This window comes from Crotalus tigris, unplaced genomic scaffold, assembly GCF_016545835.1.
Source record: "Crotalus tigris isolate CLP2741 ecotype Arizona unplaced genomic scaffold, ASM1654583v1 scf7180000018172.2679963, whole genome shotgun sequence".
Lineage (NCBI taxonomy): Eukaryota > Metazoa > Chordata > Lepidosauria > Squamata > Viperidae > Crotalus > Crotalus tigris.
In genome coordinates this window covers 500,090-513,133 of record NW_024096864.1, presented here as the reverse complement: position 1 = coordinate 513,133, position 13,044 = coordinate 500,090, and the positions used below count along the sequence as shown (strand labels likewise).

The following is a 13,044-nucleotide window of genomic DNA, read 5'->3' as shown; positions in this document are numbered from 1 at the left end:
AATCACAGCGGCTGTTAAGCGAAACATGTGATTGTTAAGCGAATCCAGCTTTCCCCATTGACTTGGCTTGTTGGAAGCTGGCTGGGAAGGTCCCAGATGGTGATCACAGGACCCAGGGATGCTGCAATGTTCATAAATAACAAGCTAATTGCCATGCACCCAAATTCTGACCATGTGTCTGTGGGGAAGCTGTGACCTTTGTAAGCGCAAAGGCTGGTTGTAAGCCACTTTTTTCAGTGCTGTCGTAAGTGCAAATGGTCACTAAACAAATAGTTGTAAGTTGCAGACTTCCGGTGGGTGTGCCTTGACTTGCACCATCCAATTCTGGCGTTGTGGAGTACAGGCAGTCCTCGATACATGGCCACAATTGAGCCTCAATTTTTTCTGTTGTTAAGTGAAACAATTGTTAAGTAAGTTTTGCCTCATTTTTTTTTTGCAAAAGTTTTTATTTTCAACTTTACAATACATAACAATCTTACAAATACTTCAGATGAAAAATTAAAACAAATTGATACACACCACATTTGGTCTTGCCCGACCATTTCCCCCCACACCGCATCCCACCTCAAACCAACTTACTTCTTTCCCTCTTTTTCTTCACTCACCCTCTCTCCTCCTTCACCTCCACCTTCCTACTTACTTCTCACCTTCTTCTCCTCCCTCTTGATGCGATCCAGGGGAAATGCCCGAGCAGTTCCTCTCTCAAAATTAAAACATTAATATTATATACAATAAGACTATTTCTACTTTATCTGAACTACTTAAACTTCAACCCATCCACCCCCTCCCCTTCCCCCCACCCCCCTCCCCCCAACTTCCCAGAGCAGAATACAGGATTATGCAAATATATTAAACATAATCTATTTAAGTTTACCAATTATACAATGAACAAAATCATAAAAACCCTTAACTCTCTTCAAACTTTAACATCGTAAGTTTATAAACAAAATCATTACTCACAGAATAAGTGAAACTTTGTAGTTCCATATTTCTTCTGAACATATTCCGTCCATCTTCTCCATATGTTAAAATATCTCTCGTGAATGGTCCTTTAAATAAGCAGAAATTTTAGCCATTTCTGCTAAATTAGAAACCTTAGATACCCATTCTTCTAAAGAAGGCAGAGTATCCTTCTTCCAATATTGACCCACCAGTAATCTTGCTGCTGAGTTTTGCCTCATTTTATGAACTTTCTTGCCCCAGTTGTTAAAGGGAATCACTTCAATTGATAAGTTAGTAACCCAGCTGTTAAGTGAATTTGGCTTCTCCATTGACTTTGCTTGGTGGAAGGTTGCAAAAGTACGTGACCCCAGGAAACCATCATAAATACAAATCATCTGCCAAGCATCTGAATTTTGATCACGTGGCCATGGGGATGCTGCGGTGGTCGTAAGTGTGAAAAATGATCATAAGTTCCTTTTTTCAGTGCCGTTGTAACTTTGAACACTCACTAAAGGAACTGTTGTAAATCAAGGACTGTCTGCATTTGTATCTTAATAATCTGCCAGTTGTTCAGAACATCATCTTTAAACGCTCTGCCTTCTTCCTTTTGACCCAAATTCTGATCTCTTTAACCTAATTATTATTATTATTATTTTGCCTCCAAGGAGAAAAAAAACTTGCTGTTTTTAAAATTGGTGCTTGATGTGCCCTAAGTATCCCATTATAGCCCATGAATCAGATTCTCTGGAAAGATGCCAGAGTTATAGTTTCCCCTTGAGAATTGTCTGTGCTGTTCAAACTTGCAACAGTTTCCAAAATCAAGGGGATTTATGTGCTTGGATTCCTTCTCCTTTAAAAATAATAATAATAATAATAAAACAGTCTCATCTAAGCTTTCAGGCTTAGATATGGACTTGTTTGACCCTAACGTAGCAGGGCAAATGTTGGGGTCTTTTTTTTAAGCCCTCGGTCTCTTACAAGCAGAATATTGAGAATTATACCCGATGCTTTTTTTACTCTTTCCAACTCTGGAAGCAGTGAGTTGGGAGACTTGAACAGCCAAACATGAGGGATTTACCTGAATTTGGAAGGTGAATTCTTCTTAAGGATTCCAGTTTCCTTCTCCAATATCTTTCCATGTGGGAGATGTTGCATTTTAATTCACATGGATCTTGGATCAGCCCTTTGCTGGTCTCCTCAGGAGCTCTCTGTTCCATGCAAGGAACAGGTAGTCCTAGGAACGAATTCTGAGTGAGAAGCTATTCTGCAGGGTCTCCAGTCTAGATTCTATTCAGTGGGAGTCACAGAATGTAAGTTCTTAAGCCAAGAAGGACCTTGGTAGATTCTTGGTTAAAGCTAAGTAATGAATTTAAGTTTTAGACTTAAATTTCACTTTCTGAAATTTGTTCCTTGCAAATTTCATTGCATTGAAATGAAGAAATGAAATGAGACACAACACATCCTTGTTTTAGATTTGCATATCTGAATACCGCCCAATATGGACATCATAGTCAAGAACCCTCTTAGTTATCTTGGAACTGTCACAGTTGGCCAAATCCATTTCCGTGCCCATAAAACGTTTCAGATAACAATTGTATTTTTTTTTCACTGCTTCAGTCTAAGTAACAGTCGCATGATTTGTGTGTAGAATAAACAAGCAGCCATTCATACAAAAATGATTGCAAGTCCAAGAAAACCATACAAAACTCCTTTTTCAAATACATTGGTCCTTGATATATATATTCAAAATTTGTGGCTGGCAAAGAGTTAGTGGGAGACTAGTGTAGCTATTTCAGGCTCATTTGCTCTCATCAGCTAGTCACACCCTTCAGGGATTCGAACCTGGGCAGCTTGCATGTTAGGCAGCTGTATTACCCTTTTGAGCCACAGGTTCCCCCTTGCTCCTGTCAGCAGAAACCAGGGAGGATATATACTGTATCTTATCTGTTGGGTGAGCATGTTTTGTGGCTCAAAAGGGTAATACCGCTAACATGCAAGCTGCCCAGGTTCGAATCCCTGAAAGGTGTGACTAGCTGATGAGGGCAAAATGAGCCTGAAATAGTTATACTAGTCTCCCACTAACTCTTTACCAGCCACAAATTTTGAATTTATAGTGTTCACAGTATGTGAGGTCTGCCTGCAAAACATGCTCCTAGATTGGAGTGAAACGCAGAACAGACTGATTTATATTCGGTAGACCGGGTGCCTCACCCAACAGATAAGATACACACACACACACACACCACACACACAGACACACACACATGTATATGTATATGTATATGTATAAATGGATTTCTCAGGTTCCCAACTTCCCAGTCAGAAACTTGTTTCCAACACTAGGCTAAACTTTTCCCCAAGTTGCGTCCTCCAGAACACACATTTCATTTTGACACTTGAACTAGTGCCCACTGATGGTGTACAAAATGTTTTGATTGTAAATGCTGCAAGCTTGAAACCTCATCTTGGATTCTAAGCTGCTAGAACAATGTGAGTGAAACTCAAAAGAACATCTCTAGTACAATCTGAACAGCATCCTAATGTTTCCCCTTAAGGTCAGAAAAAACCTGCTTCAGACTTAAAATGTCTTGAATCTGAAACTGGCTCACTCCCTAGTTGCCAGTAATGGAAATGTGATTTTTTTTGTTTTACATTTAATAATAATAATAATGATGATGCTGATAAAGTTGGAAGGGACCTTGGAGGTCATCTAGTCCAATCCCCTGCTCAGGCAGGAAACCCTATACCATTTTGGAAAAACAGCTGTCCAGTCTCTTCTTAAAAACTTCTAGTATTGGAGGATTCACTGCTTCTGGAGGCAGGTTGTTCCCCTGGTTAAATGTTCTAACTGTCAGGAAGTTTTTCCTTAGTTCCAGGTTGCTTCTCTCCTTGACTAGTTTCCCTCCGTTGCTTCTTGTCCTGCCTTCAGGTGCTTTGGAGAATAGCTTGACTCCCTCTTCTTTGGGGCAGCCCCTGAGATATTGGAACACAGCTATCATGTCCCCCCTCGTCCTTCTCTTCGTTAAACTAGACATACCCAATTCCAGCAACTGTTCCTTATATATTTTAGCCTCCAGTCCCCTAATCTACTATTATACTTGATCAGAAATGGGTTGCATTTGATTTGGGTTAGCTTAGAGGGACAGGGCCAATGAACCATGAACGTAAATGGCCCTGAACCTAAATTGCAGAGCTAAAATTCAGTGGCACATTACTGTTATAAGGCTGGTATGAGTTCAGATTTTTTCTTAAACAGGAACCCAGTGAAAGAGGTGAATTCACTCCTCCCAAATTCTAAGGTACTTGTTTTACAGAGGTAAAAATCTCTGTGGAGTGTAGCTAGACTCTGGTGAGTTTACAAAAATATCTGGGTGGGTTTTTTTTTTTTTTTTTGGTTTTTTTTTGCAGCAACGTGGCTGTAATTTCTCATTGTCATTTTCTGGGATGCTTGTTTTGAATGCTCACTCTAGTCTACCATCCTAGTCTCCATCCAAACATTAACCAGATCTGACCTTGGGTAGTTTCCAGACAAAGTTAGCTTGGCACCTCTGCTTTCTGGCAACTACAAACCCCCTTAAAATAAACTTGACTGGTGATGTCTCAGAATTGTCCATCTAGTTTCCTTGGCAACCCCACAGAAATTAAAGGCTTCTTCTGCAATGTTTTATCAGCTTTCCAGTCTAGTCTACAAGCTCAGCATTTCTTTGTGACCACTTGTCTAATTATTGACAAGGCCCACCCTCCTTAATTTTTTTTTAAGGTTGCCCAAGGCTTCTGGACCTTGCCATCTAGCTGACACCTGCTTTACTAAACCCTGTCCGAAAACCCTAGAAAAAGGGAATTCACAGTTTGAGTCCTCTCTCTCCTTGGGAGACATCAGAGCCATGTTGCAGAGGCGCGATAGCTCAGTGGCTTAATGACGCTGGAGATGGTCTCAGCTCTGGTGGTTTGAGCCCTTGCACTGGGTGACAGGGTGAGCTCCTATCACTCACTCAGCTTATGTCCATTTAAGAGTAGAAAAGGTGTTTTCAGCAAGTAGATAGATAAGTACTACTTCACTGGTGAGACAAGCTGTGTTCTGTGCAGGCAGTCAGATTCCTGATGGCTCCAAATCTTCCCGGTTGCGTGGCTGCTTGCGAGGCAGCTTTGGGAAGGGAGGGGGTCTTCAATGATGTTGCAGAAAGAGCCCCTCATCTTTCTCTCTGATGCAAAGCCAGCTTGTCCTCCTGTGGCGCACCTTGGGAAACGCGCAAATGTGTCCTACAACAGGGCTGCTAGTTTGGCAATAGAATTATGGGCTCCTGGCTACTGTAACTATGCCATGTGCTAATAATAACAGCCATGTCCTCTGTCTCTGAACAAAGGGAGAAAAAAATAACTCGTCTTCCTAGCATTGACGTATATGAGCTGTGGTGGTGCGGTGGTTAGAATGCAGTATTGCAGGCTAATTCTACCGACTGCCAGCAGTTCGATTCTGACCAGCTCAAGGTTGACTCAGCTTTCCATCCTTCTCAGGTCAGTAAAATGAAGACCCAGATTGTTAGGGACAGTATGCTGACTCTGCAAACCGCTTAGAGGGGGCTGTAAATCACTGTGAAGCAGTATAGAAGTCTAAGTGCTATTACTATATGAATCCATGTGATGTTCTCAGCCTATGCTGTACTCCAGAGAAAAGACTGCCCAAACTAATAGATAGAGATTCCTGTGTAGAAGCTAATTCATAGTTTGGAAAATTGATAGAACCTCTCTGTTTCTTGAATTTTTCCCCCCCTTTCAGATGGCACAGTTAATAGAAGTTGGTTTTGATCTTGCTTCTAGTGTGGCCCATTGAAAACAGATCCTTTTATCCATTAGCTGGAAACAAGTGTGTTGCTATCCACATTGTTCAGTGTACGATACAAATAGAATACAACAAATGCTGCATTGCTGTCCTCCCCCTAACAGTTCTCATTCAAGCTAATGAAAGAGAACTTACTACTTTCAAAATTCCTTCCAATGAATAAAACTTTCATAGATATTCTTCTAAGTGGGAATAAGTTATTTTTCTGTGATTAGATGACCAAGGCATGTATGTGTGGGTGTGTGGGAGAGAGGGAGAGAGGGAAAGAGTGAGAGAATGTCCTACTTTTCAGAGTCCATCTTCATGACCTTGCGTGTTTTCATTTAACCTGCCAAAAGGGTGTCCTGGGGGCTTTTTCAGAAAAGGGGAAGATAGACAGCCAGAGTGGATTCTGATGCATTTGGTGACCGCAAGTCTCTTGCACAGAAACTAAAGACATAAACCAAGCCAGTCCATTAGGATTGTACTAAAGCAAACATTCCAGGATAAAACACCACCAGTTTGGAGGCCAAGTTCCCTCCAAAAGACACAATCTGTTTCTGGTTTGGGGAGATTAACTTCTGGAAAACCTGCCAGCCCACCCCCAGATCAGCTGTCTTGGCATAACAATTTAGTGGAAAAGCAGAACATTCTGGACTTTGTCTCCCCAGAAAAGTTGGACTTGGATGAATGGACTTGATTGCAGCAGCAATGAGTGTACCCTTGAGAGTCCTAAAAGACCAGGCTGGTCCAGGTCAACCTGGAGAAACAGGGCCATGTCATTAAGAATTGACACCAACTTCATGACGCTTAATCAGGTCAAGCAATCACACTCCATCAAGATCAGTTATGTTTGTTTCTGATTGTAATGACAAAGAGATTATTTTAATGTTAAATTTAATTACAGCGGCAAGGTTGTTAACAGGGCAATATTGGAAGAAGGAATCTTTGCCTACTTTGCAGGAATGTTTTTTTAAAGTTTCTTATTTAGCTGAAATGGCAAAAATTTCGGCTTATTTGAAAGATCAATCACAAGAGAAGTATCTCTTGATGTGGAAAAGATGGATAAATTTTATACAATATAAGTATGATGTAAGAAAGTATCATTTAGCTTTTGAATAATTTATATTTAAAGTTTAAGATATTATTTAGAAGTGTAGAATAGTTTTGTTTTTGTTTTTATTATTATTATTATTATTTATTTTCTTCTTTTTCTCTTTCTGTTTTTTATATATAATGGAGTTAAAGTATTTAATAATTTGTTTACTGAATGTAATTATACTTGTTTGAGGTTTATTTGGGTTTAAAAGTTTTTTCTTATAAGTTATAGTTAACCCTGTATTCAGCTCTGGGAAGAATGGGGGAGGGTTTTGGGGTGGGTTGGGAGGGATCGGGGAAGGGGTTTTTATTGTAAAATTGTAAAAATTTATAATAATAATAATAAAAAAGATCAGTTATGTGAGCTTTCTCTTTCTAAAACAGGGGTGTTCAAACTTGGCCCTTTTATGACTTGTGGAGGCTGAGGAATTCTGGGAGTTGAAGTCCACAAGTCATGAAAGGGCCAGGTTTGAAGACCCCTGTTCTAAACTGTATTCATCTGATTGACTGTAGGCTAATACAGGTAGCCTTTGACCTCACAACCATTTGTTTAGAGACCATTCAAAGTTCCATGGATCTGAAAGAAGTGACTTATGACCATTTTTCACACTTTGCAGCATCCCTGTGGTCACGTAATCAAAATTCAGATGCTTGGCAACTGGCATGTACTTATGACGGTTGCAGTGACCCAGGGACATGTGATCCACCTTTTGCGGCCTTCTGAGAATCAAAGTCAATGGGGGAAGCCAGATTCACTTAATGACTATATTGCTTAACAACTGCAGTGAATCACTTAGCAACTGTGGCAAGGAAAGGTTGTAAAATGGGCCAAAATTCATTTATGTTTTACTTAGCCTCAGAAATTTTAGGCTCAGTTGTGGTCGTAAGTCAAGGATTACCTGCATATTGCAAATCCTTTGCAGGTTTCCAACTGGTCTAAGGTGAAATCTGGATTGCAGATTTCCAGGGAAAAGAAAATTCAAGCCACTGCATTACTGCATTAATTTTGCTGAACTTTGAATGCTCATGAGCCAGAAAAACCATCTAAAGATAAATGAGGTGGCTGAAAATAGTTTTAAAATCTTGATTATCACTGGATCATTGTCATCCTGGGCATCTCGGTCCAGATCCAAGAGAACAAGAATTTCTAAGTGGTTGGTAATGACTTTAGTAAAATAAAATCAGTAATTTATGACCCTGGCTGCAGCCTTTTTCATGGTAAGGGTAAGAAAAAACACTGTGAGGAACCTGAGAAAGAATAGAAGGTTGTTTGGATATCAGCAATCAGCAGAGAGAGGATCCGGCCAATGGTTTATTTCTTAAATGGCAGTTGACTCTGTGTTGCAGAAAGACCAGCGACAAATCTTTAGAGACTCCATTTTAAAAAAAAAACTTGCTAATAAAAGAGATCTGGAAGTTTCTGCCACAGTGTAAAAAAGATGCTGAGACTCTAGAAAGAGAGCAGAGAAGAGCAACAAAGAGGATTAAGGGACTGGAGGATAAAACATATGAGGAATGGTTGCTGGAATTGGGTATGTCTAGTTTAACGAAGAGAAGGACGAGGGGGGACATGATAGCCGTGTTCCAATATCTTAGGGGCTGTCCCAAAGAAGAGGGAGTCAAGCTATTCTCCAAAGCACCTGAAGGCAGGAGGAAGCAGCAACGGATAGAAACTAACCAAGGAGAGAAGCAACCTAGAACTAAGGAGAAATTTCCTGACAGTTAGAACAATTAACCAGTGGAACAACCTGCCTCCAGAAGCGGTGAATGCTCCAACACTGGAGGTTTTTAAGAAGATTCTGGACAGCCATTTGTCCGAAATGGTATAGGGTTTCCTGCCTGAGCAGGGGGTTGGACTCAATGACCTCCAAGGTCCCTTCTAAACTTTTTTTATTATTATTATGGATCATCGCACAGTCAGCCAGATGTTCAGACTGGATTTGGCATTTTGTCTACCTATCGAGTCCTTACCCAGGACCTGGGATAGGCAGATGTGGTTGTTTGATGGTATTACAGATATTGTCGCAGGATGGAAGCAGTTCCTAATAAGGCCGCCTTTTGCAATTGACTAATAGAGAATTTGTCAATGCCAATGGTGTTCAAGTGGTGCTCCAGTTGTTTTGGGATTGCACCCAAGGAGCCTATTACTATTGGTACTACCCTTGCTTGCTTTTGCCACAGTCTTTCTATTTCTATTTGTAGGTCTTTGTATTTTGTTATCTTCTCCAGTTCTTTCTCGTCTATTCTGCTGTCTCCAGGCACTGCCACGTCCACTATCCAGACTTTTTTGTCTTTCTTATCGACAATTGTTAAGTCTGGGGTGTATATTATTATCATCATATCATCATCATCATCATCATCATCATCATCATCATTATTACCTCCAAGGTCCCTTCCAGTTCTATTCTATTCTATTCAACCTATTTGTAAGCTGAACATTTTTTTAAAGCAAAATAGGGCAATGTGGGATACATTAATGCACTGAGACAAATTGCAGTGTCCAAGTTTTCGGTTTGTACTTTAGCACAAATTCTTGCCTTCAACCCTCTTGCTGAAATGTATTTATTTTATTTTTATTTAAGAAAATGTAACTCTAATATATATCTGTCTTAATATATCTGTTCAAGCACTGTAATTCTTGCTCCTTTGACAGAGGCGCTGGTACTTCGCATAGATTAAGCCATGATACTGTTTCAACCCATCCTACGATTCTATGCTGTGTAGAGAGCAAGCTCACTCCTTGTTGTTGCTTTCTTGGGCACAGGGTGATCGAGGTTTCCCAGGTTTAGAAGGCCAGCCCGGTTTGCCTGGATTCCCTGGCCCAGAAGGACCAGCCGGATCCCGTGGCGAGAAGGTGAGTGTTGAAAAGAACCATTTTGGATGCTACGGTCATCAGGATGGCGCCATATTGGATGAGCTGTTTACAGATGTTTATTTTGCTTTCTGTTAGGAGACTAGAGAGCCCACGCGGTGTAGTGATTAAGACAGCAGGCGAGAAACTGGGAGACTGTGAGTTCTAGTCTCACTTCAGGCACAAAGCCAACTAGGTGACCCCAATTGGTCCTGTCACTCTCTCTCAGACCAAAAGTCAGTCTGGTCTACCGGAGAAGGTGCTGGACTAAAAACTGGGAGGTCATGAATCTGAGTCATATCTTAGGCTCAAAATGAGCTAGGTGACCTTGGGCCACTTCCTCTGTTTCAGCCCAGGAAGGAGACAGTAGCCAACCACTTCTGACAATCTTGTCAAGAAATCTGTAGGGATTTCATCCAGGCAGTTGCCAAGAATCAAGTTCGATTTGAATACAGTGAGAATCAGTTTGGTGTGGTGGTTAAGAAGCCAGTCTACAAACCAGGAGATGTGACTTCTTGTCTCACCCTTAAACATGAAGCCAACGTGGTGACCTTGAGCCAGTCCCGTTCTTTCATCTCTCAGCCCTCAGCAAGGTCAAGCTACAGTATGTCTGCAATCTTGTCAAGAAAATTGCAGGGACATGTCCAGTCAGTTGCCAGGAGTCAAAACCCAATCCGAAGGCGTATCCACCCACATCCGGGAGATTAGAGGGCTTCCTTAGGTAGTTGAATTGCCACTGTGAGAACACACTAGGTGAGCCAGAGACCTGACCCAGCAGAACACCACTTATATTCTCATGTTTTCAGGTGAGGAGTAGACAGAGCAAGCCCTTCTTTGTTAAAGATGCCTCATGAATATCTGCTTTCCTAGGAAGAGATCTGTTCCTGCCATGGTTGGCTTGGTCATACTTTGTCTTCTTCTTCCTGCAGGGTGATGGTGGACTTCCAGGGGCTACAGGACCCAAAGGCATTCGAGTAAGTGATGCTTTTTTTTTTATTTCTGGCATAAAGCAGAAAGTAGATATGAATCACCAAGAGTTGTTTTTGATGGTGACATACAAACATGTTACATACATACTGTACATACATACATACTAAAAGCTTATAAGCCAGTGATAGCGAACCTTTTAGAGACCAAGTGCCCCAAAACCAGCCCCTCCCCGCCACCCCGCCTGCCCCTGCTCTGCCCCCCATCTCTGCTCACTTCGCCCCAGCTCTACCCCCACCCGCAGAGCCACCCACCACCTCTACGGCCTGCCGCAGATCACCCATGCGACCCAGCAGTGCTATGGCAGCCATGCCTTCCACCTGCGCTCCGCAGCATCAACTGCGCGCGACAGGGTGCAGTCATGTTCCTGCTGCCCGTCTGCCATGTCCTTGGCTGCACTTCTCCGTGCAGGCCATGCTCGAGGGCAACTCTCCTCTGGGGGGGGGCTGCTGGTGAGGAGGGGGCCGTGGGGGGAGGTGGGGCTGGGGCGATGGTGCGCGTGCCCACAGAGGGCTCTGAGTGCCGCCTCTGTTCGCCATCGCTGTTATAAGCAAACCTCACTCTCTTCAAGCAATGATGATGTTCCCTTGTTGGGTAATGAAACGTCTGCCAGAAAACCACCAAATTTAGAGAGCTCCAAGGATCCCACAATCCTCCTGTTCCTCCTTCTCCAGAAACCCTGTTGCTTTCTAGCCCTGAGGAGGTTCCCTAGTTGGGTAATGAAGCATCTGCAAGAAAACCGCCAAGTTCAGAGAAGACTAAGGACCCCACAGTTCAGCCCTGAGCCAGACGTATTCTCACCTCGCTTGCTATCTGCTCTCAGACCAGCAAAAAAGTCTCTGCCCTGAGCCTTTCTTTAAAAAAGATGCTGTTTTCCTCTAAATTTTAGATAATATCTAACCTGATCTGTGATTTTTTTTTCCCCCCATCTTAGGGTCCTCCAGGGTTACCAGGTTTTCCGGGAACACCAGGGCTTCCCGTAAGTAAATGGTATTATAATCATGGCGGTTGAATGACTATCTTTAAAAACAAGCAACCAACCATCACAATCCAATCAATGTCTGCTGTTCTCCTCATGCAGGGACTGCCCGGTCAGGATGGACCTCCAGGGCTCCAAGGTATCCCAGGATGCAATGGAACGAAGGTGGGATTGGCTCCTTTGGAAACATACGACTTTCCTAACTAACCTGGGACAGTTACTCTGCAGTCACAGTAGAACAGGGTTGATGTGCCTGTTTGGAATTTTGCACCTATGCTAACCATCCTTGCCCCAAGTGGTTGGTTGCTGAGGGCTGGCCAACTTGTAAAAAAGCTGCCAGGAGGACATTTTCAGTCAGAAAGTCTCAATTGACCCAAACAGGGTAGGACAGTGATGGCGAACCTTTTAGAGACCGAGTGCCCAAACTGCAACCCAAAAGCCACTTATGCATCGTCAGGTGCTGGGTGGGCGTGGCCCATTGGGTGGGCATGACTGCAGTGATAACAGCAGACTGGGTGGGACTAAAAAGTTCAATCAATCAATTCCAACTTTGCAAGATCTTCTTTTTTCCCCCGCAAGAAGTTGAAATTGACTGATTGATCAAACTTTTTTTTTTTTTTTTTTTTGCACATGGCAGCGGAGGCCTAAAGCGAAAAGGTTTTATAAAACCCAGCTGAAGGCCTAGGACTCGGGTGACGGCACGCGTGCCCACAGAGAGGGCTCTGAGTGCCGCCTCTGGCACCCGTGCCATAGGTTCGCCACCACTGGGGTAGGATAAAGCAGGTTGATCTGGAAAAAAAAAATTAAGCAGGCTTGGATTTAAGCAGAATGGGGAGACCACCAGGAAATGCCAGGGTTAGGTTGAGAAGAAGGCAGTGGCCAACCTATCTTACTGTCAAGGAAACTGCCCAGATGCAGCTATCCAATTTGTGGGGCTGATCTCATCCCATTGAGGCCAGCATTCCTTTAATTCATGTGGAATATGCAGCGCGACCAACCAATGTCTGAAATAACTCTGCTAATTACAGCGACTGCATTACTACAATGGATCCAACTTCAGATTTTTTATTGTTTGCAAAGGGAAGGCTTTGGGGTAGACAGGAAATTCTGTCTAGAACAGGCACTTAAGGAAGTGATTGGCAGGTTGCAGTCATCAGGTCAAACGAAGTCATCCAGTCACTCTTCTGGGGATCTTTCATTCTCCAAAGATGCTTTGCCGAAATTCAGTGGTTAAGTACAGGGTAATTGTGATAAATTTCCAAGCTAACAATGGCATAAATGTGTAAATGAAGAGATTCATTTGCAATGACGGCTACTTTGGTTTTCAGTTCCCTTCTGGGGGAAAGCATGGGGGAGAACTGACAATTC

The 13,044-nt window shown here is 42.6% G+C and overlaps 1 protein-coding gene across 4 annotated transcripts in view; it reads left to right on the top strand.

Annotated features, from left to right (window-relative positions):
- The window catches only part of COL4A5 (collagen type IV alpha 5 chain), a 138,058-nt gene that overhangs the window by 46,852 nt on the left and 78,162 nt on the right, over positions 1-13,044 (top strand). For all 4 annotated transcript variants that reach the window (XM_039348727.1, XM_039348725.1, XM_039348726.1 and 1 more), the window contains exons 3-6: positions 9,624-9,713; positions 10,640-10,684; positions 11,632-11,676; positions 11,779-11,841. In XM_039348727.1, the coding sequence (XP_039204661.1) occupies positions 9,624-9,713; positions 10,640-10,684; positions 11,632-11,676; positions 11,779-11,841 (243 nt within the window). The remainder of the gene's footprint in view (positions 1-9,623; positions 9,714-10,639; positions 10,685-11,631; positions 11,677-11,778; positions 11,842-13,044) is intronic.